Source organism: Vicugna pacos, chromosome 25 (genome assembly GCF_048564905.1).
Source record: "Vicugna pacos chromosome 25, VicPac4, whole genome shotgun sequence".
Lineage (NCBI taxonomy): Eukaryota > Metazoa > Chordata > Mammalia > Artiodactyla > Camelidae > Vicugna > Vicugna pacos.
In genome coordinates this window covers 32,393,169-32,421,139 of record NC_133011.1, presented here as the reverse complement: position 1 = coordinate 32,421,139, position 27,971 = coordinate 32,393,169, and the positions used below count along the sequence as shown (strand labels likewise).

At 45.3% G+C, this 27,971-nt stretch overlaps 1 protein-coding gene across 1 annotated transcript; it reads left to right on the top strand.

Moving 5' to 3' along the window:
• Nucleotides 1-1,379: 1,379 nt before the first annotated feature.
• HHLA1 (HHLA1 neighbor of OC90) lies at nucleotides 1,380-27,971 on the top strand. The gene is made up of 16 exons (XM_006208003.1): nucleotides 1,380-1,458; nucleotides 2,752-2,811; nucleotides 5,715-5,774; nucleotides 6,647-6,727; nucleotides 7,218-7,301; nucleotides 7,403-7,486; nucleotides 12,570-12,653; nucleotides 14,396-14,452; nucleotides 14,555-14,647; nucleotides 15,934-16,191; nucleotides 18,069-18,314; nucleotides 20,665-20,733; nucleotides 21,055-21,129; nucleotides 23,440-23,596; nucleotides 26,206-26,288; nucleotides 27,928-27,971. Exons 1-16 carry the CDS (start codon nucleotides 1,380-1,382, stop codon nucleotides 27,969-27,971), a joined length of 1,614 nt encoding a protein of 537 aa, XP_006208065.1.

Genomic DNA, 27,971 nt, shown 5'->3' with positions numbered 1-27,971 from the left:
CTGAGCACCTAAATGTGCCAGACACTAGGTTAAATACTTTAGATTCATTGTCTTAAATCCTCACAAAGACCTTATGAGCTAGGTTTCCTATCCCCATTTTGCAGATAAGGAAAACTGAGCCTCAGAGAGTAAGCAGACTGATGAGAATATGAGGACTTCAAGAAAGCCCTGGCCTCCTGGTCCCTTGCAAGGCCTCTCTCCATCCAGGGTGGCATCCAAAAGAAACAATACTTAGGTATCTATTAATAATTAAAAAGCAATGTAAATGTTTAGGAGGATCTTTCAAGAAAATTCCAAAAGTGGTTCCATCCCGAAAGGACAACAAAACTTCCTAAAATATAATTTGCCATGAAGATGCTCAATTCCTGAGACTTTCTCCCCAGCCCCAGTGCACTTGGTTTTGGCTTTTCGCCATCCCCTCCTTTTCACCTTCCAGATAGAGTCCATTCTTCATCATGGGCAAACTTCTCTTTTCAAATCACGTTTGTGCAGCCCATATTAAACGGGCAATACCTTAATAGCTACACATGGAGATTGTGCAGTTATTACGTGATAGCAAGCAGCAGGCAGCATTCCGTGTGGTGTCCGGCACACAGAGAGCGCTCAGTACATTTTCTCCATTCGTCTTCTTAGTCTCAGCTTTACAGCTTTAACTGTCACACTGATTCTGCACAGCAAATGACCAGGAGGACGGCTGGCATACGTGCTGCAGAGAAGGAAAGAGAGGGCAAACATGTGTACACGTAGAGTAAATGTTATTTTCATAAGCAGCAGTGATGCGGTATTTGGAGGGTATTTCCCATCTTAACAGCCAGAAAATCCATGGAAGGGACACTGATTCTCCCTGAACATGCATGCACCACCCCCTTCCCATATTCCCAGATAGCCTGCAGTTATGTGGGGCCACGTGAGTAATTCTGGCGTGGGCTGTAAATAAAAGTGAGTGTGTTACCTCCCGCCAGAGCATTTAAGGGTTGGTGCACAATCCTTCAGCTCTGTCCCTTCCACTGCCACCAAGAGTCAACAACTAAGGAGGCCCCCGGGAAGGCAGAGAGCTCTAAGTTGGTGCAGATTGCATCAATCGGGGCCTCTGATCGACTGTGCAGAGCAGAAGTCCCTACCGGCTTGCAGTGAGTATAGACTATAAACAAGAAACCAGCTTGTGTTGTTGAATTAAGCCAACGAGATGGTGGAGTTAATTTGTCACTTCAGCATAACCTAACCTATCCTAACTATACAATGCTTTTTATAGGTTCTGTTTCCTCTGACTCCCCAGGCAGGGTTCTCAAGTACATTCTGCATCTGTGTGGTTAGTCATCTAGCTGGTTGCCTCCAAGTGCTTGCTTGCTTGCTTCCAGGTGAACCAGAGCATCACAAACATGCTGGGCTTCCCGCTGCGTGGTCCTCCGGTGAGGCTGTGCGTCGGCCTTGCATGTGTCCTGTCCCTTTGGAACACAGGTGGGTCTGGTCGGAGTACAAGAAGCGTCTGTTCTCTATACTAAGTTCAGATATTCGTTGTGCTTTAGAGAATTGTAGCAGCCAGCACTTCAGCCCAGAACCCGAACCCTAAATGAGTTTGATTGAAATGGCAACAGCAAATTCCCTTCTCTGGTTCTGTCACTTGACTTTTTGCATCTGAGTCCCATTTGGCCACAGAATTACCTTCACTTCCACTGTTACCTCCCTTGTCCACACTGCGGTCTCCTCTTCACTGCGGCACCAGGAGGGCTTTCTCCTCCCGTCTTCCGTGATCCGTTCTCCGCTCACCAGCCTGGGCCATCTTTCCATAATTTCATGAAGTCCTCTTCCAAGCTCCCCCCTCATTTCTCCCTCCTCCTCCCAAGAAGTATTCAGTGACTTACTGCTTCTCTTGGGACACTATCCCAAGTCATGTAATGCTACGTGACCCAGCCCCCCGTGGCACCTGCAGCTCTTACAATCCCCCATCTCCTTCATCCGTTATGCTCCATGATGTTGGCCTTCTTTCAGTTCTTTTTTTTTGGTCCTGGGGGGAAGTAATTGGGTAATTGGGTTTATTTATTATTATTATTATTATTATTATTATTATTATTATTATTATTATTATTATTTTAGAGGAGGCACTGGGGATTGAACCTAGGACCTCATGCGTACTAAGCATGCGCTGTACCACTTGAGCTATACCCTCCCCCACTCTTTCAGTTCTTAAAGTAATACTCATGCCCATCTCAGACCCTGGGCACACACTGTTATCTATACACCAAATAATCCCTCGGCCAGTTATATCCTCCTCAAATACTACTCATCTTTCAGATCTCAGCTGAATGACACCTCCCAGGGACGGTTTTCATACCACTGAGATTAGATCATGCTCCCTATTACATACATCGAAAATGTCCTTCAAAGCATCGAACATTGTAAAAATATCCATGAGCCTTTGCTTCCTTCATGTCTGCCTTCCCAACTAGACTGTAAGTTCCATGCAGATGGAATTTGTATCCATCTGTTCATCATTGCTACCCCAGCATCTAGCCTAGACAATGCCTATTCAAGTCTAGCTCTGTAATAAGACCATCAGTTATTCATGTTATTATAGTTAGTCAACAAATATTTGACGACTAAGTGATTGAATGAATGAACAAACCACATGTGAGATTTTAAGCAAGTCCAGATCCTAATTTTCCCACCTTTAAAAGGATTATTTTGGATTAAATTTTCTCTGCTGTTATGTCTGGGTTATCATTTCTCTGATGAGAGCTTTTTTCACTGTAGTGTCTGCCTTTAAAGGAGAAGCCAAGAAGGAAAATGCCATGACCTTCCTACCTACAACAGGCAAATGGGCACTCTGTCTGGGGCAAATTCCTTGGCTTCTCTGAACTTCCTTTTGTCTGTAAGGCGGAGATTGTATCTGTATCTCAGGCTCTGGCAGTCGTAGTAATAGTGCCCATGAGCTGCTCGATGCTTTACGGTTCATGGTGCACCTCAGTTCCCACGATCTGGTTAAATCCGCAAGGACTGTGACATTCTATCAGCAGCAGAAGATTTCATAATGGGAGATACTGTTATTTGCCAGCACCACCTCTGTCATAATTCCACCTTTCTTTGACTTTTTATTTTTTGATGGTTTGATATTGGCTGTGAAGCAAGACAGTGAAGGTATGGCAACACAAAGGACACATCAGAGTCGGGAGCTGTGTTTCTGTCCCTAAATCTTTGGCAAACAAGCAGGAAAAGTTTTTGAACGCTTTTGAATTTGGGGAAGGGGGCGGGAGTGGGAATCGCTCTTTATTTAAAATTTTTTATTTACTTTTAATTAGTTAGTACATTTACATAGTTCAAAATACAAAAGGTACAAAAGTGTATAAAAGTTAACTGTTCCCCCAGTCAACCACTTCCCTTCCCCAGGGGACACCAATCGCATCAATTTCTTGTCTATAAGCAGGATAATTTTCAATAAGTATTTCCCCTTTTGGGGCCTTAAATTTTCTCTTTAAATGGAAGCAACAATTTCTGCTTCGCAGGGGCTCATAAAGGATAAAAGATAATAAAATCTGAAGCATCGCTAAGTATGAAGACAGCCGATACTGTCTATCTTAAAGATACCACCATATAGTCTTTTGATCCCAAAAGGGAACAATAGTTTTATATTATCTGCCCAGCAATTTATTTAAAATGCCTCTACACAGCATCCTATTCAGAAATCCCTGCTTCAGGAGTTTCTCATTCACGCTTCCAATATCGTTATCAAAATCCACCCACGGGTGTGCAATTATAAAAAGAAGTGGTAGAAATCATTTCTCCTCATGCAAGGAGCAGTACTCAGGAAAAGTTCTTGTTTAGGAAGATCGCAGCCCAGGCCTCATCATTCTGACTCGACGGGTGTAGGAATCCTGCCAGCCCAGAAGCCTATAGCATCCTTGAGGCCTGGGAATCCAGAGCCCAGGTGACCCTGGCCCCTCACCTGCATGGAGGGCTCTGCTGCCAGGTCAGGTAGCAGGAGAGGTTAGGGTGCCTCCCACAGATCTCGCTGCAGCTGCTCCTGTTCACACAGAGTGACCCGCAGGCCACCTCAGGGAGACAGCTTGACTCTCCCAAGCCAGAGGTCGGCTTGCTTGACAGCGTCTGGCCTGCTTGGTAATAAATGTCTGTCTCAGACTTTGCTTAGTTGTAGCATAAGCCCCCAGCTCCAGTTCCATGTGCTAGTTGAGGAGAGTCATCATCGCTGCCCACCTCTAACCCTTTGGCTCTGATACTGAACCAAAAAGCCTGGTCGTTGGTGAAAGGCCACACTGGCTGACAACTCCTGACTGGGCCTAAGTGCCAACAGAGCACATGAAAAGCAGAGGGAACCACCTAAGCGTCCATCAGGTGAATGGAAAGAGAAAATGCAGTATATATACGTAATGGAATATTATATGGCCTTAAAAAGGAAGGAAATCCTGCCATTTGCAATGACATGAATAAACCTAGAGGACATTATGCTAAGTGAGATCACCCAGTCAAAGAAGGATTAATACTACATGATGCCTCTTCTTTGCGGAACCTAAAATAGTCAAATTCACAGAGGCAGAGAGAAGAAAGGTGGTTGCCAGGAGCTGGGGGAGGGAGAAACAGGGCCACTAGCCAGATGTGGGATTTAGGTACATCCCTTAACATCTCTGGGCCTCGATTTCCGCATCTTTCAGCAGGGGTGTTGGACAAGATGACTTTTAAGGATGTTATAAATTGTGTGAGGCTGTGCTTCCACAATACTATTTTATTCATAAAAACTTTTGTTTCAGTGTCTGGAAATAAAGAAGTTAAGAAGGAAAATGATGAGGCTTTCCTTGGTGCAACAGGTAACTAGACCAGCCCTAAATCTGGCTTAATCTCTAATAGTATAACTCATTTTCAGCCTCTCTGTGCCTTGGTTTTTCATGTATAAAATGGACATAAAGCCCTTCTCCAGTGGAATACGACATGAAAAAGTCATCATTACAACAATAATATAACAAATGCAGTATGATTAAATGACATCTAATCCCAAACAGCTGATCGTTCTGGTCTCGGCTTTATGTCACTTCCTGCATCCCCTGGAGCAGGCTGGGCTCTCTGAGAGAGGCGCTCACAGCATCCTGCTGTTCCCTGTTTGGCACTCCTCACGTGGGATTACACGTGAATCTCCTCGTCCCTCTGAGCCGCAGGCAGTGGCTCTGTAGAGGTGGAGACCCTGTCCTTTCCCATTGACCTCTTTATACCCAACACCTAGCACATTGCTTGGCCCTAGGTGAGTACGTATTGAATGAGTGAAGAATGAATGAATGCCTTTGGCATTTCAAAATTTCCTTTGACATTTTCTTCTTTGGTGGCATGAAACTGGCTGAGAAGACAAGTGACCTGATATTTTGGAAGTAGGTTCTGACCCTTCATTAGCAAGGGTCAGTTGTGCAAGTTTCTTCTCCTCTCTGAGCCTCAGTTTCCCAACCCAGTAAAGAGATGGGGTTCCTTAGAACCCCTGCATGAAAATCACCTTGTCTGTTTATTCAACTGTGGACTTTTAGACCATGCCCAGCCCAAAGGGACTAGAGTCTCCGAGGGAGGGATCCAGGGCCTGCCTTTTTGCAGAGCCCCCAGTGATGCACATCGCTAAGGCATAGGGCAGCCGTAATATAGGCCTCTGAGAACTCTCTAGGAGTAGGGGCTGGGGCTGGGGCTGAAGTCTCCCATTTCTCTCCTGAAGCCGTTTCTCTTCCCAGTGTCTAGCCTTAGAGGAGAAGAGAGCAGAGAAAAGGGAGTAGCTTTTCTTGGCACCGCAGGTGACTATCACCCACCTCACACACACCCCCCCCAGTGCTCCATGGGTGGCCTGGGCTCCTGAGGCAACTTCTCCCACCCCTCTGGACCTCCATTCCCGACCCCCACAGCAGGGCAACCGCATCTCCCCAGTCCTCAGATTGCTTTATCCACAGTTATCCCAACATTAAGTAAGAGTTGAAAAGGACAATGTTTGCAAAAACATAAAGAGTAACATCAAACACTGTTTCCTCCTTGTCAACCGTTGTTTCCAAATCTTCAGGGAAAAGCTGGGAGAAGGGCAGATTTTAATCCAGCAGCAGCCTTCCACTTGGCTGCACGCTAACAATATCTGGGCCATTGGTTGACTGATTGATTTAGGTGCTGATGTCTGGGACCCCTCCCAGACCTATTAAACCTGAATCTCTAAGGACAGAGCCCAAACAGCAGAATTGTGGAATTGAAAGAAAAATCTTTCCGGGGATGCCAGTGGCCAGTCAGGAGCTGAGATCCTCTATGAGACAGCGCCATCATTTGTATCACCCAGCGCATCAAGAACGCCTGTGATTTCCTAGGGCTTATAAATTACATATGAGCATCTTCCACCAACCTCGACTCCCTCCAAATGCAGAGAGGAAATACTCCCTAAAGTAAGTGCTCCTTGTGTTTCACCCGGACGTCTACCTGCTCTCACTCGTCACAGTGTATGCCGTTGGTTGTCACTTCCTGAGGACAGGAACTGCCTTTTATCTTCCAACTCCTCGTGCCGGGCACAGGGTGTACGTTCAGTAAATGTCCAAAGAGGAGGCACAGCTGCCTGAATGTTGGAAATGAGGAAATTTTTTCGGTTGCCAAGAAAGGCCTGCCAAGGACGTTATCTTTGAATCTCTTCCAGAGCTGCCTGTGAGGTCGGTTGATCTGTCTGCACTTAACCTGACAGAGCTGGTGAACGGGATGCTGAGTAGAGCTTTAAAAGGTGACCGCTTCTTTCAAAAGCACAATCTGGGTCCATTTTTGTCTCGTCCCTGCTTCACTGCTGGACTCCTGGTGGCCTGGGGGAGACATGCCAGGTCTGTGTGTGTCAGCTCCTCCGTGCTCAGAGCGGAGGACTGGGCCCTACTTAGCTCACGGTGAGAAGGAAAACCCCCACGTGAAGCAGGAGGTCCGCCGACAGTCTGAGAGCAAGCCGCGCTCCTCACACGGGGCCTGCGCAGGCGTTTCTGACCCCAAATGCATTATTAAACAATCTCTAGAGCTTAAGGACAGATCAGGAAATACAGCCAAGGCACATTTTTTTGGTTTGTTTCGATTTGATCTTGTTTATTCTTCTCCATTTTAATTATTTGTTACTTTCACTTGTTTATTGCATTATTAATTTCTAGTATCAGTTTACTCATTTCTACGGCTGTTCCTCTACTGTTGTTTAGTAGGCATTTGCTGTCTCTTTGTCTCGCTTTCTTTGGCAGAGAGCAAGAAGTTCTTCTCCTTGCTGAGTATCACTTCCTACAGCTCCTTCGCCTTCCACAAGTTCGCGGTGGCCATTTACAACAGTGAGTGCTGCGGCTCTTCTTGGTGGTGACGATGCCAGGCCACGGGCTGGCAGGGCCGGGCTCTGTGTCAGGGATGCCGTGTGGTTCGTTTCCCTTCGCAGTTTCTCACCTGAGGTCTGTGGACCTGGCCCGATTCCCCACGCGGTACTGCTACTGCTTAAACAACGGGACCAGCGACTTATCAGGTGGGTGGACTCACCATCAGGCTCCCAGGCTAAGATCGGAAAACACAGTGATATCCATTATGCTTGAATATGTGCACTTTCATTGTCCCAGAAAATTCTTTTCTTGTCTTTTTTTTCACTCTAGAGAAATAGTTATGTCTGCACAAATTGGCAAGAACAAAATGTAGCATTGTTTTAAGAGCAAAATCTGAGAACAGTCTGAATATCCATCATTAGGAAAATGGTTGAACAGTCTACTGTATCACCAAACTTTGGAGAGCAGTTGTAGACAGCACACAAATGGATGCACATGGCCAGATGCGGCCTGTGTATGGAAATATTAGCTAGAGAGTACCAAAGTAAGTAAATGGAATAAAATATCATTGGTAAAAAAATATCGATGTATCTGAACACCAGACTGGTGATTACCTCTGAGAAGAAGATTGGAGTCTATGTTGAAAAAAAAGAGTGTTGATTAAGGGGACTTTGTATTATCTGATTTTTTTTCAATGACAGTGTATTCATGTATTATTTTTATAGTTAAACATTAAGGGTATGACATGTTCCTCATTTTTAGAGAATCCTGAAAAGTAAAAATGAAAATTACTCTCTCCCCACTAATGTAACCATTCAACAGTTCTTTATTGAGCCCATACTATTAGAAAGACACTCTTCTAGGTGTGAGGGCACCACCCCGAGTGAAGTGGACATGCCCCCTGCTCTCATGAACTTAGATTCTGTAGGAAGGGACAGGGGGTGCAGGAATAAACTGAAAACACACAGTAGGTTGGCTAATAGTGTGACCATGAGAACAATGAAGCAGGGGACAGGGTGAGGAGGGAAGTGATGGTGGGGATGGCTGCTGTGTGCAGGGTGGTCAGGGAAACCCCCTCTAATGAGGTGAGGGTTGAGGGGCACCCTGCAGGGAGTGGAGAGACAGCCCTATGGTATGTGGGGACATAGTGTTCCAGGCAAAAGCCCAGGCAACAAAGTGAGGACTGGAGAGCCCAGTGTGGCTGGAACAGGTGAGCTAAGTCAGAAAGTCCTGGGAAATGAGCTCAGAATTGTAGGGGCAAGGCAGGAAGGGTGTTGCAGATCACGTAGAAGTTTATAATCTGCCACAAGGATTTCAGTTTTTACTCTAAATTTTAAAAAAGCCATTTTGATTATCCACACAGAGAAGCGACGTGATCTAATTTACATTTTAAAAGGATCTTTTTGGCTGCTTGTTAAAGAATAGACTATAAGAGAACAAAGACTGAAGGATGAAAAGCCTCCTGCTTTTTTTCCCCAACTTAACCTAATATTAAAAATACTTTCCATGATATGACAAACTCTTTGCAAATATGTGTGATAGTTACATAACCTATGAATGTGAGCATTTTCTTAGCTAGTATGCTGTTGAATTTTGGGGTGGATTCTGGGTTTTTCTTAAGATAAAAAAATCCTGTATTGGATATCTTTGTGCATGAAACTTTTCCCTGTTTTAGATTACTTTTTGAGGATAGATTCCCCAAGGTGGTATTTCTGGACCAACATTGTGAACGTTTTAAAGAGAATAATGATCATTGTTAACGAGTACTGGCTGCCAGGCCCTGCAATAAGTACCATCGTCTTAGTTAACTCACCCTCTGGGCTTTGTCCGCAAATTACATTTGTGAGGGAAGAAGTTCTTCATGATTGCATCTTTCTCACTATGTCATTAGCCCCTGCTGGGGGCCAACTTTAGTGCAGGCATTGGGTCCCTGCCCTGACGGAATGAATGATAAAAATAAAATTTACAAAGTGAAGGCACATCGGCTGGGAAATTCTGTGATTCTGTTTGGTGAGCCAAAGTGTATTTCTGCACATGTGAAATGCTTATTTAAAAAGAATTGATCCAGAGATGATTACTACTAATAAAACAGCACCTTGCTCCCGTGGTAAGCCACGGCGACTTCCACGGAGTGCCTGATGCCGATTCCCCTCAGATCGCTACCTGGGGCCACTTAGACCAACATCTTGCCATTGTTCAAAATCTTTGGGCAGGGATGTGTATTCGTGGATAATCTTCAGACCTGGATCATTTTCTTTTGAATATTCTCAATTCTAACATATAGCCTTCCTTCGACGGTGTTTTTGCTTAATGAGAATAGCTTAAATTTCCTTGATTAAAAAAATAATATATGGTGATGTTAAAATGCCATACAACATGGAAAGTATAATCCAAAAATCAGAAATTCCTGATATCCCAACATCCATAGGTCATCGCATCACCCAAGGGGGTCTAAGCCACCTCTCTCTAACCCATCCGTCTTAGCCATCTGCCAGCCACCTCTCCAACCGACCTCTCCTTCCCGCCTACCTACTCCATCCACCTACCCATCTACTCTAAAATTCTCTGTCTTATTTAGAATACAAGGTAGGCTCTTATAACAAAAGACCCCAAAATAAGGTGGCTTATAGAAGGGAAAGTTTTCATGTGTGACAGTCTGGGCCACACAGTCCAGGGCTGGTCTGATGGGTTCATGGTTTAGGAGCCCAGGCTCCTTCTAGCTTTTGCTCTGCCTTCCTCAAGTTTTGGCCCTTGTTCTCATAGTCCAGGGTGATTTGTGACCACACCACATCCCAGCTACAAGGAAGGGGAGAAAGGAATCGGAAGGCATGTCCATTCACTAGAGAACTTCTGTTGCCCAGAATTGAGTCATTTGGCCACACCCACCTGCAAAGCAGGCTTGAACATGTAACTTTCAATTATGTTAAACCACCATGTGCCCAACTGAAATTTCACATTCTCTTACTGCAGGAAAATGAGACGACGGATATTGGGAGACAGTTATCAGTGTCTACTATGTTTTCCATGAAGTTTTATAACCCACCTTTGAACTAATAAGCATGTCTTAAAAAAATTGCATTCCAATGAATATAAATAGGCTTCATCCTTCATATGAATTCATAGTATTAATTGAAAGAATGTACCATAATTTATTTAATTTATCTCCTTTTATGGAAACTATTTTTTAAACAACTATCAACAATGCTATGATGATGCTAGTGTACAATCGTTTGGACTGTTTGCCGAATTATCAGTATAGGATAAAGTCCTCAAAATAGAATTGTTGTCTGACAGGAAGAGGGTTTTGTGATGATTCAAACTGCTAAAATTTCCTCTAGAAATCATGCAGAAGTTTACATTCTTACCAATAATGTTTGAAAGCATGTGTTTTTCCACACCCTTGCCAACACTGCGTGCTAAGTACATTCATAAATCGTTACCAGTAAGATAGACAAAAAGGGTTTTTTCTCCTACTTTCTATTTATATATGAAAGTAGTCAGAAATCATTCATCTCTAAGTGTTGCTAGTAAATTAGATTACTCAAATTTTCAGTAAAACAAAGAATATCTTTGAGATAGTGATAACTGATTTTCTTCCAAGCAGACCAGAATGTGAAGGCAGTTTTAAAGGGAGAATTGATAAAAACACGTTGAGTAAGAGCAGAGGTGGGAATTTAGGCATGAATAGGAGCTTTAGCACAAGGCAGATCTCAGCTCAAATGGCAGCTGTGCTGGCAGAGGAGGATCAGAAGGGGAGAGGGCAATGGGAGGGGAAAGGGGATTATAATGATGGGGACTCTCCATCATCTCTCTGAAACTTGGGCAGAATCTGGACTCCATCCTTGGTGTTGGGGCTCCAGAACCATGCTCATAGCTTCTATGCAGTATTACTAGTGGATTGCAATTATGGATTGTGATTTTTTGATCTGTTTATGCGGCTCTCTCTCCCACTAATCTCAGTCTCTGGTGGGCAGAGATGTTGCCTGACACAGTCCTCCAGTGCCTAACATGTGTCTGGCACACTGCGAACACTCAGTGAGTATTTATTAGTTGGATGAATTAATAAACAAAGGAGACTTTTGAGAATTAGAAAGAAAGGAGAAGGCATAAGAAATGAAATACTGTTCTTCCTCAGTCTCCATAACATGACTAGGAACAGATCTGTCTTGGAGATGTAGAGAAGGATGCCCAAGTTTGCCTACCTTCTGCGTGGCCAGGTGTGCACACCTGCATAGGTGCACTGCCACATTCCCCTCCAGGAGAAACCATGCATCCACACAGGTGTAAGATGGCAGGGCACCATGGCTCTGCCTCATATAGAATGGTGCCCACCTCCTATTTGTGTCCCGTGTTGTACATCCACTGGTTGTCACATTTTCATGCCTCTTTGGGTTCTATATTTTCAAGTCAGCTTACCCCTCACCCCAGCTCATAATCCCATTACTGAGTAAAAGAGGCATTTATACATTGATGGGAACTACCCAACGGACCTCAGAGGCTTCTTCTTTCGAAAGTCACTGTTTGGGGCTCCTAGAATACACACCCCTTGCTTTAGAAGCCAAGAACTTGCTGGGTCCTGTAAAACCATAAATGAACAGCAGAGGAGGCAGCAGCCATTTGGGTAAGAAGTGTATTAGGAACTTCCATTGGTCAGTGGCACCCACTGTGTCAAGCCTTGTTCAAAAGACTTCTTTAGAGAGAATGTTCTCAAAGATATTATTTCTTAAAATGTAAGTTTATCCCAATCTCCTCCCATCAGCCTTCTTGGCATGGGAGGCAGGCAGAAAGGTTGCTGGTTCTATTTTGTATAGAGCCCTTGTCTCCTTGATAGTACATAATTTATCACCCATCACTAAGTTTGGTATCAATTTGAAAATCTGAAATTATGAAAATGTACACCCCTTGTCTGTAGGGTTGCTTCCTGTCTGTTGGATTTGGTATCCTGAAGCAATTAGATGAAATAACAGGGCAAAAACCAATCAGAAAAACTGTTACTCAACAATACAGACTCGCACAGCTCTTCGTGCTGGCAGAGGAGGATCAGAGGGGGAGAGGGCAATGGGAGGAGAAAGGGGATTATAATGATGGAACCAAAAGTTTTCTGCTTGCCTGAAATTAAATTTTTTTAAATAATTCTTTTTATGACTGTTAATATTCTTCAATACACTGAACTAAGTCAGACTTGTCAAATCTACTCTTAAAAATCCAAATACAATATTCTCTTCCCCTCAAGTTTCTGAAATTTAAACCAATTCTCAGAAATTTAAGCCTCTCCAATCTGTCTTGCAGATTTCACAGCCCTCCTGGTGGACGTCATTGGAAATTCTACCAGCTACCTCACAGAGATTTTTAAGTCGACCTCCATTCTTTCAGGTGTGCTCGTCTTGAAAATGCTTGTGAGTTTGAGACTTGGCATTCATCATGGAACAGAAACCTAGTAAACCCTCCAACCCAAACCCCTACCATAGGCCAGGCTTCCAGGAACTTCAATGTAAGTTTTGTGTAGACAATCAGTGTGGTCCCGATTCAGCCACTGGTATTTGAAGGTTCCATCTTCCCATCAGTGCTAGTCCTGGGGTCCAAAAAACTGGAGAAAAAAATCCAAGGCTCAAAGTTCGGGGAGTAGAAGCAAACTCAAAAAAAAAGTTCTGTTGGACAACTATACTCCTATTTTAAAGATAGGAAAACTGAGATTCAATGAGGCTGAATATTTTGCTCAAGGTTGGTTCAGAATTCATATTTAGGTCTGTGTGGAGCCTAAACTCATGTCTGACATACAGTTGAGAAAGAAATGCCTCATTTGTAAGGTGGCTTCATATAACCCTCAGCCAGTTCACCCTCCCCTGGGGACTTAACTTTGAAAAGCACAGATCTAGTCAATGGCCTAATACATGGTCTCATCAGAAAAATGGTGCTGTGTACTACGGAGCAACTACTGCTATAGAAGTAGTGGGGGAAGAAGAAAAAGAAATAATAATAAATATCATTAGGTGCCCAGGGCTCTTCTAAGGGCTTTCCATGGATTCCTTCATTGGACCCTCACTGCAACCCTATGGGGTAGCTACCATATTTATCCCCACTTGACACATGAGAGGTAGACCCACTTGCCCAAATCATTCTGCAGAGATAGAATTCTAACCCAGGTGATCTGGCTCTGAAGTTCACGCTCTTTTGTTGGGGGGAAGATTACATTTATTTATTTATTTTAATGGAAGTACTGGGGATGCAACCCAGGACCTCATACATGCTAAGCATGTGCTCTACCGCTGAGCTATAGCTTCCCTGAAGCCCATGCTCTTGGTCACTTTGCTAACACATATAATAATAGGACCATGCTAACAATAACCGTTATTATTACCATGACTACTTACGGAGCTCTTCTATTGCCAGGCACCATACTTAAGAGTTTCACACACATTATCTCACTGTATCATCACTGCCATCCCACCAGGGATGTCCAACCACACGTCCACGGTCCTTCAGGCAGCATCTTCAGGGACAAGTGTGTTTAGAAACTCAGAAGTTTTCACTTTTGAAGGTCTAATAGGGTGTCTACACCATACATAACATAACACCTCCAGCAGCATCCAGGACAGCCTGCTATGTACCAAACACATTCATAGTCATTTGGCAAAATGGTTGACTCTTTACACTAAAGAGGGATTGACAAAGCCATGTTTTGCCACCAAATGAGTTTTGATATCAAACTCACACAAAACCTTCCATCTTACAGAGCTTTGGGGATTTAGAAAGTGCAAATAAGGGACTATGGGATTTGAACTTTCCCCTTTTTAAAGCAAGTGAACTCCTAGAGAAGTGAAGCAGTTCATTTATGTTCACTTAACTAATCAGTGGCAGAGCTAACGTTGTAATCCTAGCAGCTGACCCCAGAGGCTTTGCCCTTAGCATTACATTATACTGCACCCCCACTCTTCAAAAAAAAAAAAATCCAGAAAATCAGGGCTGCCTGAAAATCAGGGCTCCTAAATAACGAGTGAGCCTTATTTTCCTGTAGCATCTGAGCTAGAGGTTTCCTGCTTAATTTTCATTTCAACCAAAGGCTTAACAGCTTCAGACCCATTGCTAAGTCCCGTTATGTACCGGTTTGTTTACAGCGAGTCAAATGAATGAATCCGACTGCATCTTCATCTGTGTGATGACGGGAAAGTCAGGTGAACCATCAGCCATTCTTTGACAAGCTCACTGAGCTAAGAATTATACACAAACCTTCGGCAGGTGAGCCCAAGATTTGACTCTCGGCGTGGTTTTTGCAGGAAGGAATTTTTCTGACTTCTGGGAGATGGCGGAAAAATCTCCCGTTATCAATTACACGTTTACCAGCAGCATGCCTGGTGTTCTGGGTGAGTGTAAACCTCCCAAACTCCTACTATACAGTCTGCAGACCAGGGTCCCAGCCAGCAAGCTGAACACTGAATGCTGTCCTCAGGTGCTTATTTAGCTGTACTGTGTTAAAATCAGAGGATTTCATCATTTAAAAACCTTTTTTGCATTTCTAGATTTTTTTTTCAAAACATCTGGCAGCCCTGAATCCTCCCCCTAACCCATGGCAACAAGCAACTGGAGTTGAGCAGCTGCTGCCCCCATCCTCCCCATTAGGAAAGACACCTTTCTCCTCTTTTCCATAGTCCTCACTGCTCCCTATTGCCTTGCACCTTTTCCCCTCATATTAACTACCTGGCTTTGGTAGGTATTTCAATTTGTGTCCCTGTTGTAGACATTGGTCCTCTGTGATACCCAGGCACTACCCAACCATTCTCTACCCCTCCATGCACACACCCACCCATCTTCCTGCCTTTTCTCTAGCACCAGGTGGTATGTTTAGAACCACCTTAAAGCTGTCTTTCTCCCCTACACTTAACTGTCATTTCTAGCTGAATAAATTTTCTGGACTCTGGCTGCTCTTCCAAGATCACCTGCTGCTTCTATGATTATCTTAGATCAAGTCTTCGTCATCTACCTTTACTGTAATAGTCTCCAAACGAATCTCCTTTGACCCTGCCTCTTATTTCTCCACAATGTCCATCCTTTGCCATAAGAGTGATATTGTGATTGGGTTATGACTCTTCACTGCTCAGAACTCCCAAGTCAGCAGCAGAGGGTCCGAAGTCCTTTGTCTTGTGCATACCCATTAATTCTCCTTCTGAATTAAGCCTTCCTGCTGTCTCTGTGGGGGCCTGCCTGCCTGGTAGCTTCTGGCAGCCCTTAATTCCTCCAAATTTCACCTCTGGTCCCTAGTCGTACCCACAGGGCATATGAGCAAACCTAATGCCTCTTCCAGGGACAGTTCCAGAGCTGTGGAGGGGCTGAGGGCTGCCAAGTGGGCAAGGACTCTGACGGGATTCAGGTTCCGTTCAGGAAACACGTCAGGTGTCTGATGCTTTTGATCTGACAGCTTTGCACTGTGTGCACAGTGCTTTTTCACACGGCATTTTCAAAGATGGATATTTTAGCTGAATTTGTCATTCAAGGAGAAACCCTCCTCTTGGGACATAAGTTGCCATTCGGATTAAGGTTTGAATCTCTGCATTCTGTATCGTTGCTGTCTGATGACCTTTCAGTGGCTCGACAGTCCTCTGTGTCCACAGTGCCAGGCAAAGTAAAGCTGCCGTTGCCTGTCTCCTCAAATGTGCAGCTACCAGGGGCATGGCCGGGACTTCACAGCTCACACCCACCAGCCCACAGACACTACCAGGGACAAGCCCCCTGCACGGACCCCAGAGCACTGGAGTGTCTTCTCCGAGAACCTCTTCCAGAACAGAGACAACTCCTCCTTCAGAGGGAGGGCAGACCGTGAACACGGACGGGCTTCCTGAGCTTCGCACCAGAGCCACGACCAGAGCCACGACCAGTGCCACCCCCGGCAGTGCCTCCTCCACCCTCCCAGCCTTGGGTAGGGTTTCTCACCCTTTCCTCCCCTGTCCTGTTGCCCTCTCCAGTTCCTTTCAGACCAGATACATACGTGAAATCCTTCCCTTATCCCTTCTCCACCAGCCTCTTCCTTCTTCAGCATCCCTTAAGTAGGAGATTGATGTGAGCCAGTACGGGTTCGATACATATAAGCAAAGGCAGCAAATGTCACTGGCATAAAGTCTTTCTAATGTTTATTTTGATAAATTTTGAAATAGTTTTAAAACTCACAAGAAGCTGCAAAAATAATACAGAATTTCTCTGGTACCCTTCAGCCAGCATCCCCCAATGATAACATCTTATATAATTGTAGTACATTGTAATATTAGGTATTTTTATTTCAGCAAAGCAGTTAGCAGTATCTGTCCTGAAGTTCACAGTAAATGGTGAAATGAAGTCAACATCTTATGGCAAGGTTAGATTAATTTGTAGCTGGCTGGATAATGACGCCAAGAATGTGTTAATGACTTGATGCCAGTGTGAAAAACAGCTGCCGATGACATGCTGAGAAGTTCCTCTTTTCCCATCATTTTTGTGGAGACTATCCGTGGTGTTGTCACTGGATGTAAAGGACGTGCTTATCCTATTTGGAAATAAGATACAACTGTGATAAGTCTTTCATTAAAAGTCAGTTACGTCTCCGTGAGTTCCAACAATGGACCAGAGTCATCAGAATTCATTCATTTGTTCACTCATTCATTCATTCATCAAAACATGCGTTTAATACCAGATCCCAGGCTAGCTGTTAAAATAAAAAACACAGCTCCATCAATGTTCCCTTTCCTTCCTGAACTCACAGATCTAAGGGAGAGATGTAGACAAGTAAACTGATCATTATGATCCAGTTTACAAAGAGTTATTGCCCTGGAGAGCCCAGAGAGGGGGCTCCCCTGAGGAGGTTAATAACTGATAAAAGTCAGGCAGGCAGGGAGACAGGCATGAGGAAAAGGAATTAGCTTCACTAACAAGAAAAGAGTTTGGTAATATATCCAGCATCATCGTAATTGTAAAGCTAGAAAGCTTTCCAGTATAAAATGAAAAAAAATGTAATTGCTAGTAGCCAGAAAAATCATGAAGTACCTAGCTATCACCCAAACAGGGAAAGTGCGAGTTTTATATAAGAAAAACTGCAAAACTTGAATGAGAATAATAAACGCACATTCAAATAAATAAAGTGATGCACCGTGCTCTGAATGAGAAGTGTGAGTATTCTAAAGATGACGACTGTTCCCACTTAACGTATAGACTTAAAATCCTCTCAGAGGATTAGTTTTGAAAAAGAAATTTAATTCCTACCATGAGAATGAACAAGTGAAAGTGCCTGATAATTGTTTAAAAAGACCAATGAGGGAAGACTTGTCTTAATTCCCATCCTGTGGAATTGTAGGGCAGACACCATCATCCTCATCACCACCACCACCATCATCATCTCCTCCCTTTTAATGGTTAAGCTAAAAAGAGTTCAGTAACTTGCCCCGAAGTTCACAGCATGGAGGAGGTGGGAGCAGGATTTGCACGTCCAGTTCTCTTCACCTTTAACCCCGTAACCTTTCCACTATGTCGCATGATTAGAAACATACTTCTTAAATTTGACAGAGTCTACCATCCCCCAAACACACACCCTAGCTGTTTGGTGAGTGTCGTCGGAATTCGGAGAATGTTTTTTAATTGGTGGTTAGGAAAACAAAGTTGAGTTTGGTCCACTGATTCCAGTTCAGGGTAGAGTTTAAGTCCCTGGATTATCTGTATTATGTGTGTGCATTGCATGTACCCTTTGATTATATTTCACTGTCTTGTTAATTTTACATCTGAGTCAAAGTGGTCAAGCAGGTGCGTGCCCTGTTATTGTCACTTGTGCAGCTACCGGGAAGGTGGCCGGAACTCCCAGGGTGACAGCCCACAGGCAGGCATGGGCTTCCACACTGCCTGTGCTCCGGGCTCAGGTCACCAGGGAGAAAACCCCTGGAGGGCCTCCCTGGGAAACGCTTACGTCCACACCAGCATCTGCAGAGTCCGAGGAGGCCACGAACACAAGGAGCCTTTCCTGGTCTCCTGCTAGGACAGCGGCCGCACCTGACAGCCCATCCTGGACCAGCCTGACCTCAGGTAAGAGAGGATGCTGACTCCCACCTCCATTAATTACATATGCAAATATACTGATATACACATTAAAATGTCATCATATAGTATGAGGAAGGCCTGCGCTCTGAAAGGCACTTGGGAAATTGTCAAGTGTGATTCCAATTTTGTGTTTGTGTGTGGATTTATGTGTGTATGCATGTGCATGTGTATGATAAATAGACACACACACAAAAATAAAAAATAAAATAAGACTAAGAGAAATTCACAACGTGTTAACCTTGACTCTATCTGGGGAGTACATAGGATGTTGATTTTTTCTTCACTTGAGTGTCATAAATTTTGCATATTTTCAACTCCTATAATCAGACAAAAATGGTTTATGTGTTTTTAAAATCTTTGCCTCTGATCTCTGCAGCCAGAGGCCCTTCTTCTGTGCTTCTGTGTTCAGTGGATGGTAACTGTCATCACTGCTGTGCTGTTAGGGTCCGTGAACTTGACCTTCCTCCCTTTCGGGCTGTGCTCTCTTTAGACCTGTGTCCGTAATCTCCGGTTCCCATGAAACACAGCAGGCCTTCAGTGACAGCTGATTGAGTTGCCTGAATTCCTTAAGAAATAGAGGGGAAGAAGCAAATGAATTTTAAAGGGAAATGTTAAGTCTTGACTTTGTGCTCAAAAATCTCACTTGCACAAACAGATCTGGGAATGCAAACTGATGGCTTTACTCAGAGAAACACGTGGCATAACTGCATAGGGAAAAAGAAAGACTGACACACCCTTGGGTTTGGCCAGAGGCCCAGCAGCAGTCAGCGGGCCCTGAGGCTTTGCGCGCTGGGCTTTATTTCAGACACAGTAGGGCAGAGTCCTGACTCCACCCTCGCTGTCTCCTTAGGTGGTTCTTTTGATTTCTCTGAGTCCCGGTTTTCTCATCTTCGAAACGAGGGAGGCGATGCCGACTTTTCCGAGTGGCTGTGATGATTCAGTGAGGTGATGGCTGTCAGGTGTGCAGCTCAACACGCGGCACCTTGGAACCACTCAGTCAACGGCAATGGCCACCACCCTGTCCCACTGCGCCCACAGCGGCAGCAGAGCGCCGGCCTCTGGAGACACAGTAGGAAGGGTTGTGGCAAACCCGGCATCCCCCGGAGGCCAGCCTTTTTCCTTTGGCCCCTTGCAGCCCTAATCCTCTGTAATTCTGCAGTCCTTTAGTGAAAGTGTGAATAGCCACCGCAGACAAGTCCGTGCTGTGTTTGGGGTGTGGTCAAGGCTGCTCAGTTTCCAGAACTGCATAGAAACAAAGCATCTATTCTAAGATAGAACAGTGCCATCTGTGTTCAGGGGCTCCCCTCAGTATCTGAATCCAAAGAGGAGGCTGACCCACTCTGAGAAAATGACAAGGTTGCTGCCTGGAGCTGGGCCTCCTGCATACAGTCAGCCGTAAATGCATCAGGCTGCTCACCTCTGCTGCTGAGGCAGTTTGGTATAACGTTGTCTCACCCACCAGCCTAGCAGAGGAGCCTGATAGAGACCAAGCGGATTGCAGCACCGTGCCCTCGAGCCCAGGCTCTGAGACCGCCCCCCGCCCCCCACCTCAGCCTCCAGGCTCCAGCCACGGCAGACTGCCTTCCACTCACTTCTCAGCGTCTTTGCTGGAGCTCTTTCCTCTGCCTGGAAGGCCGGTTCCCCTCACTAATGGCTGTGCTTCTTCTGTCCCAGGGAAGATGTCACCTGCCCCAGCCCCCACCCGTGTCACAGTGCACCCCAGCCTCACCCCTTTCCTTCCACTTAACCACAGGAGCGAATGGCCCGCTTCACCCTCCTCCCCCTCATTCCCTATAAGAAGGCTGCTTTACTGGTCTTGCCAGAGGCGTGAATCTTGATATCACGATCACTCCCAAAAGTGGCCCTTAACTCAGGACTTTATGGACAGGATCAAAAGAGCTGTTGAGCTGAGCCCACTCTATCGCGGGAGTGGACGTTCCCGGGGTGGGGTGAGTGTGCGCGCCGGACTCCGCTGGAGGAAGAGCACCTTGTGTCCCCTTCACCCGGGAGCGCCGTGCTTGGACATGGCCCGTGCATCACCACTGCTCTCCCATGTGGCTCCGTCGTGTCACGCCAGCGTCAGCTGGTTTCCGATGGCCCCAACACACTGGATCACAGTTACCGAGGGACTTGCCCGTTTCCTCCTTGACATTGGCAGAGCCTCCATTGTGAGCTCTATTTCTTACTCATTTCCGCATCCTCAGCGCCCTGCCAGGTACCTGGCTCGATGAGCAGCAGTGGATGAACCAGGCAGGACTGGTAGCGGCGGGGCTCTTCTCCTGCTCGCGCATCCTCAAAAGATGCTCAAGCTCATCTCTCTCTTCTCTCATCCCAGACACACCCACCCCTGGCACACAGACTCAGCGTCCTACCAAGGCTCCGGCCCCCAGATATCCACAGACAGGTAAGCACGTGCCCCCAGAAAGGGAAACCCACTCCCCAGGGCGGGAACTGCAGCTTCAGGGCCAGGACGCGATGGGAGCGGGGCGGCTTGGGCAGACTAAGCTTGTTATTGTACTTTCTTGGTTCTAACAGAAGAGGCAGGAGAACTGCCAGGCTGGGCTATTAAATGCCCCCATGACTTTGCATAGAGCACTCCCTCTTTCTTGGCTACAATTGTCTGATAGATTTCTCAGACTCTTTACCTTTAAGATGTTGTGATTCTCTGGTTGTGTGTATAACCCATGTCATTTGGACCTTTGCGAGGCCATCGTTGCCCTTGCAGGTGATGTCCCTGCCGGGTGGCCCTTTATCCCTGGAGAAGCGCCAGCCGTGGTCCCAGGACCCCACCAGGTTTCAAGTACGTGCCGGCGCCCCATCCCTCCCATGGTTTGTGTGTGCTTTGGACAAGGTTATGCAGTATAATAAAAAGAGGTTTGTTTGGCAAATTTAGATTCAGACTGCTGAGATTAAATCCTAGCTCTACTATTTACTGGTGAGGTGGCCTCAAATTCCAGAATTCAATTTCCTTGGTGGTAAAGCAAGAATAATGACAATTATTGTGGGCACTAAAAATGTCTTTTTTTCCCTGCAGGGTTTTGCATTAGGTAAGTAATGTGTGTGGCAGTGATTTGGAACTGGAGCACACCACATAAGTTAATTCAATCCACTTTTATTGAATGAACACCCATTGAGCGTGTTCTGTGCACTTTGCGAATGGAAGCTGTTCTTATGATGAGCGTGATGTTAGCAGGAGAGGCAGGAGTGAAGGACGACTCCAAAATTCCCACCCCCGGGTGTCATTTAGTTTTGCTCTGTTTGGAAGGACATCCCTGCGCACTGAACTATTACAGAATTCTAGCGGAAATCATCTCCTGGCCTTGCACCTGATGGAGGCTCAGGACTTGAAGTTTCTGTGGCTTACCCAGCATTTTTCCAGCGTTTGGACATCCCACTGCCCTTTTGTCTGTGGAGCCAGTTTCTATAAGAAAGAAATTGGTACAAAGTGAGTCCTTCAAAGCCGTTTGAGTCCTCAGGCCCCTCCCGCTCCTGGATGCCTTTCTATACTAATTTCTGGAATGTTCCTGGACCATCCAGGCATATGTCAACAGGGCATTATTAAGTTGCTGGAGCCTGCACCGTCTCCTTTTTCACATCCCCTACAATCTGCCTCAGGCTCCCTCTCAACTGGCAGTGAATGGTGAATGGGCCTTTCAGGCACAAAGACGTGATTGTGCTACTGGAGGAAATTACAGCCCTTTTGTCCTCCAGGTTCTAAAAAAACACATGAGTGGTGCAGATGGGGGCAGCTGTCAGACTGAGTTTTACAAAGCAAGCTGACTATATCTGTCTGTGTCCATGTCTATATCTGCATCTGCGTCTTCTTATATAGCTCTATCCATCCATCCACCCATCCAACCATCCATCCATCCATCCATCCATCCATCTATCCATCCACCTAATGAGAAATAGAAGTATAAAACGAAGGGGTTCTGGCATCTTCCAGTAAATGATTCTGCCCATCCCCAGAAATTTATGCCACCACTTTTGACATTCACTTACTCACCCAATAAATATTTATTAAGCTCCTACTGTGGGCCAGATACTGTGCTATGCCTACTTTTTCTTCACAGTATTTCTGCAGGGAAGGCAATGTTATCTTCATTCAGCCATTTTAGTGAGTCCTACAGATAAAAAGTGACTAAGTTTTGAGCCGAGATCTAATTCCAAGGCCTGTGTTTATTCCACTCCTTTATGTTACCTCTCCCAAGGTTCTCCATATGTACAAAAAAATTGCAATTTAAGAAGGAAGTGGTAAGGTTCTTAAGAGAAAAAGCAGTAAATTCCATGTGCATCTAGAGAGGAGGAGATGACTTCTATCTGGGAAGATCATTCAAGAGGAGTTTATTAATTGAGAATCTGGCATCTGAACAAGGTTTGCCTCTAAATACGCATTCCACGCAGAGGCACAGCTAATGCAAAGGCACTGAGGCAGGAAAGGACTGATGTTTTCCAAGGACTGAGAAAGGCTTTGTGGCTGGGATTTATATAGTCAGTCAAAAGAATTTGAAGTGAATTTTCTAACTGATATCCTACAGCAATAAACTCTTGGTGTGGTTGGTTGTTGCAAACTTCTTGCTGCCAGAATCCTTTGTTCTTGCAGCTGTCCACGTGGGTCAGGTCATGATGTTCCTGTAAACCTCCAACAAGACAATTGTTATTTTCTGTTCTGTAACTTTTTATCTCTCTTTAAATGAAAGATATTATACTTTTATAGGTCAAGCCTTGAGAATGGGCTGTCCTGTGTATTTCAGGCTTTAGGCAACATTCTTTTACAAAGCCATGGAGCCAGCATGACTCAGCACAAACAGCAGAGCACAAGGGTTAGAACTAAAGGAATAGATCCAGTATGGAGTCAGATTGGTTCTTCTGTTATAGTGAGACCATCTCTGATTTCCTCCAGGAGCTAGATCCCCACCCTTCTCCACCTGTCTCCGGGAACTCTCACAGCAGCTTTACCTGACCATGTGAAACAACGCCATGTTTACCAGTTGGTCTGGAGCTACCTGAGGTCGGGGTGAGACTGTATTCACCTAGCACAGTCCCTGTCAAAGGGATGATGCTTGCTAAATCCTTACTGATGTGAATGGTCTGGGATTGCATCTTCTAGGGTGTCCTGAGCCGAGCCTCAGGGATGGGGCCATGACAGCTACTCCTCTCACACTGGCCATCCAGGAGCTCAACCCTTGCCTGATGGAGCTGTGCCGCTTTTTCCAGCAATGCCTCTGTATGAGCCAGAAGAGAGACCCCAGGATGGAGGCTGTGAGGTGACCTGGACCAGTATTTATAGTCTTCTTATTCTGTGTGGCTTCTCTGCAGGCCACTAAGTGGTCAGACATTAAGTAATCCACTCACAGGTGACAGGGGTACCTCATGGAATGGACACTCCAGTGAGTCCTCTACTATACTGTCACCCCTTGAGAGCCAGGTGGGACCTCATTCATTTCTGGGTCAGTAGAGCCAAGATCAGGCCATGACACAGTCAGCGGAGTCGAGTCAAGTGTTGTCAAGTTGAGTTGTGTCACATCTGCTGAAATGATTGCAGAGGACTTTGAGTGGTCCTTGAACCCCTCAGTCTGGCAAAATTCGCTAGAAGATAATAATCAGAGGTTATGTCTACCTAAATTCCAGTTCTCTCATAAATCCCTAGCAGTCATTTACTGACCCGGTGAGAAAGTTGCAAAAGGAAAATTAGAAGGCAGATCCCATCTTATATTAAGAAGGACTAGGTGTGGGCATTTTCCTGGCCTGGAATGCTGACACGCTGTCCTTCCTTCTGGTATTTATCCTTGGCTGTAAACCCAGAGCCAAACAACATATATAAATATTTCCACTCCAATGATATGAGGCCAGTCTCTCAGATCTTTAATGTTATTTTCAAAATCTACTTATGAGATCATTCAGTTTTTCAAATCTCCATTATCCACTGGCTCTGAGCCCCAAGGTCAGATCTGCAGCCTTCTTCCATCACCCCTTTCTGGCCCTGGACTTGGATCCCTCAATCAGTGCCGATGCTTCCTCTACTTAAGCAAGACTCGTAGACCCAAAGGTGTTAGCAAGCATGGTGGAGGCTCCACCGCACAGGCTGATGAGAAAGAAGAGAAAACTTTGGCAACAATACTTTCTTACCGAATCTGCCCACTGGTAGATCCTTGTTCCTCTAACTTGCTCTTTAAATCAACAACACATGTCAAGTCTCTGCTATGGATCAGTTTTGCACTGAGCTGAGCCTGCACTATATGGAGATGACTCAGAAGTGGACTCAGAAACTGAGGATTTCATAGTTGGGAAGAGTAAATGGTCATAAGCCCAAATTAAAATATGATGTGGTAAGTGACAGAATCAAGTCATATGCACAGGCAAAATCCATCAATCTTATCCCCTTGGCCAAAAAAAAAAATCACATTTGAAAAATCCATATGGCATATTGGCTGGAAGGACAGTGAGCAAGGCAGAAGTTTGTAGGAAAAAGTTTTGAGTTTAAATTTGGAGAAATGAGGAAGCATCTGTAAACCTGAGCTTATCCCTTCCTTCCCCTGGGTTTCAACCTAACAGTGACTTGTTCTATAATCGCATAGGAAGCACTGAGCACAGGCTGAGAAAAACAGCGTGAGAGGCTGGCTTTGCTCAGTGTGCTTGTTGAATACGCAGCCTCTGCGATTAAAAAAACCCTGGTTTAGCGGGAAAGTTGGCCGTGTGAAGAGACAAATCACAAAGCAGTGACATGTACTACAGCAGACCCTGAATACGGGTGTTGGGGCCTGAGGGGCAATAACCAAGAGGGCTTGTGGAGGAATAGGAGTCTTCTAGGCAGAAGGTGGGAGAGGCTACTCCAGCGAAAGGACCAGCATGTGCAGAGAAGGAGAGTGAGAGGCAGTCTGGAATGTCCTCGGACCACGGAGAGCTCCACGTGGCTACGCAAAGGTGGGAGGCCACTGTCCCTGACCTCTGTCCCGAGTCAGGAACACCTGGCCCTTTTGCAGCACCTGCTTAGCTCTTGAAAATGAGTTTTGACTTTTCCTCAAGAGTTCCAGCAGCAACATCTCTGTGCCTCAGTTTCCTCAGTTTTATAGTGTCCTGTAAACTGAAGGTAACAGAGCTTGGGAAATCTTTCCAGCTAGCTTTACAGGAGCCATTAGTTGCTCCCCAGAATACGCCAGAATCACAGAATGATAGAGATGGAGGAGAAATTAGGGAATGTTTGGCGCAAGCTCCTCATGTTTCGGGTGAAGGATGGAAAGGCAAGCAGAGTCCCAGAGTCCGACGTTGAGCCAGGGACACAGCCTGCACTGGAAACTCTTCTTCCTAACGGTGCGATCACTAGGAAGGGCCTTTCATCAGAGCCCTTTGAAGCAGTCCCTGCAGCCACCAGCCAAGGGCAGGGTATGATTTTGCGAAGTATTTGCTGCAGTGTTAACTAGGACAGCACTGCCCTCTAACTCCACCTCACACACAAAAATACATAAATGAACTTCATCATTTATCGAGCGCCTATGGTAAGCCTGGCGCTGTCCGGAACTTCCCAAACGTTTTCGCCTGGCAACCTCAGGACACCCTGTGAGTGTAGATTCTATTATTACCTTTTGTTTGTATATGAGAAAACCAAGGTCTGGAGAATTGAGTAGTCAACCTGAAATCACACATCCTAGTAAGTAATGATGGTATGACTAAAAATAAGTCTTTCTGACTCTAACATCTAAGCTTTTTCCTACTCAGCCTCATTCTCTGTCTCTCTTCCCACACCCTAGAAAAATGGAGAGGGAGTTCTTTACTGTGAATAATTAGCCATTATGACTTTTTTTTTAAAAAAATTATGGTTGTTGTCCAATAGCCACGAAGACTAATAATTGCTCTCAACTTTAATTGAAACTTTTAGGTACTGTCTTGAATACTATTCCTGGTTTCTTAAGAATGCAACATACATCTGCCAGAGGGTGAAAAGGGTGTCCCGTTCACACAGTAAGTATGCAGCTTGACTGTGTTGTAAATTGCTTGCTATGAAAAATGTGTAGAACTCTGAGCGATGTTCCTGCCTTTGCATGGGGTCAGCAGGGGGAAGGAGAGCTCATCTAGTGATCATTAATCCTACACAAAAAGGGTCTAGGGTATTTCTGATTTCCCTTCTCCTAACAGTTTGAAAAAAAAGTGGGAGTCAGCCCAACAAAGCACTGTTCCTTTCTGTGTGTTCTTGGGCAAGTTTCTTATCCTCTCTGAGTCCCCACCTGAGTGCAAAAGACAAAAACAAATGAAACAGAAGACGATCACAAGGTAAACACTCAAATTCTAGACCAAAGCACAATGTACACAAATAATTCAAGAAAAAGAAGGCAGCTTGAGGGGCTGGTGGTGGGGTGCCCAGTACTTCTCCTTGTCCTCCTGACATCTGAGCCCAATTTATTCTCAAGGATGCCAGACGTCTTTGTTTTTAATTCTATTCCTGCTGACAAAAGTGGCCGGGCTTGTCTGTCCCCAAAACCAATAGTTTGACCATTTTATAGTGCCATCATCCTGAACTGTCTGCTCAAGGGACTCTGGCTTTTAAAAACCACAGGATTCAGTCGAACTCTGGAAAAACCCCTTCTTCATGTAACCCAGACATAAGTGGTGCTCATATGGCAATGAGCTTAACGTTACAACAATCAAATGAAAGACTAGCTCGGCCCCCCAGCCCCTCAGCCCCCCAGCCCCCCAGCTCCCTTAGAGCTCTTACAGAACATCACATGGGATGTGTGACGACACTGCCTAGAAACCCTCCTTATTCTTCCTGCCCCTCCTTTCCCTCTCACTTCTTGCCTCAAGCTACCATCTCAAAACCTCTCTTGAGGCTTTTTTTTCCAACTTATCACCCAATAACCCTCCAAAAATCAAGCTTTCTGGCTCTCTCTTTGCTTCCCTCTCCCTTCTGTGGTGAGCTTTGTTTCCTTTTGCCTCTTGCTGTCTTCTCTCTCAAACACAGCATCCTTGTTTCTTATACAAATCCATCCCCCCATGTGTCCTGTCTTTTCTTTCCATCAGCTTTATTCTTCCTCATAAAAACCAAGCATTTGGAGTGGGCGGTGGGGGGAGGGGTTGGACGGGCTCAGTAGCCGAAGATAGAAATCCCGTTACCCATTATGGAGAGAGAGAAGGGGAAATCTTGCAGATTACTTATTGAATAACTCTTCTTCGGTCCTGGCCACATGAAATTCTCCACGCGAACGTCACGTGATAGTTCCTGAGCAAAATAATAATGAGTTTAGTGATCGTTTAGATCACTGCATCCAGGTAAGTCTTCCAAGCCCCCTAAATCGGAGGTGATGAGACCCTTCTCAGACTGGGGAGACAAGGTTGGTACAGCTGGGTGTTAGAAGAGCATCGCTGAACAGAGACTGGAGAAATGAGCGTTGCTCCCCATTTGGCTTTTCTGTTAACTAACAAGGGAGTCTTGCCCAAGTTCCTGTTTCTCTGATATTGACTCTGAGTAACTCCTGTCCCGTGCACGGCCACACACCTGCCCTCTGGAAGGGCCTGAACCATCGCTGGTGCTGCCGGAGTTTATGTCTCTGTAGCATTTCCTCCTCAGTCCCGTGAGTTCCTTCGCCCCCTTTTTTTCCCCCAGCCTTAAAGCAAAAATGCCTGGAGAATATCTGCAAGTCTGTTTGA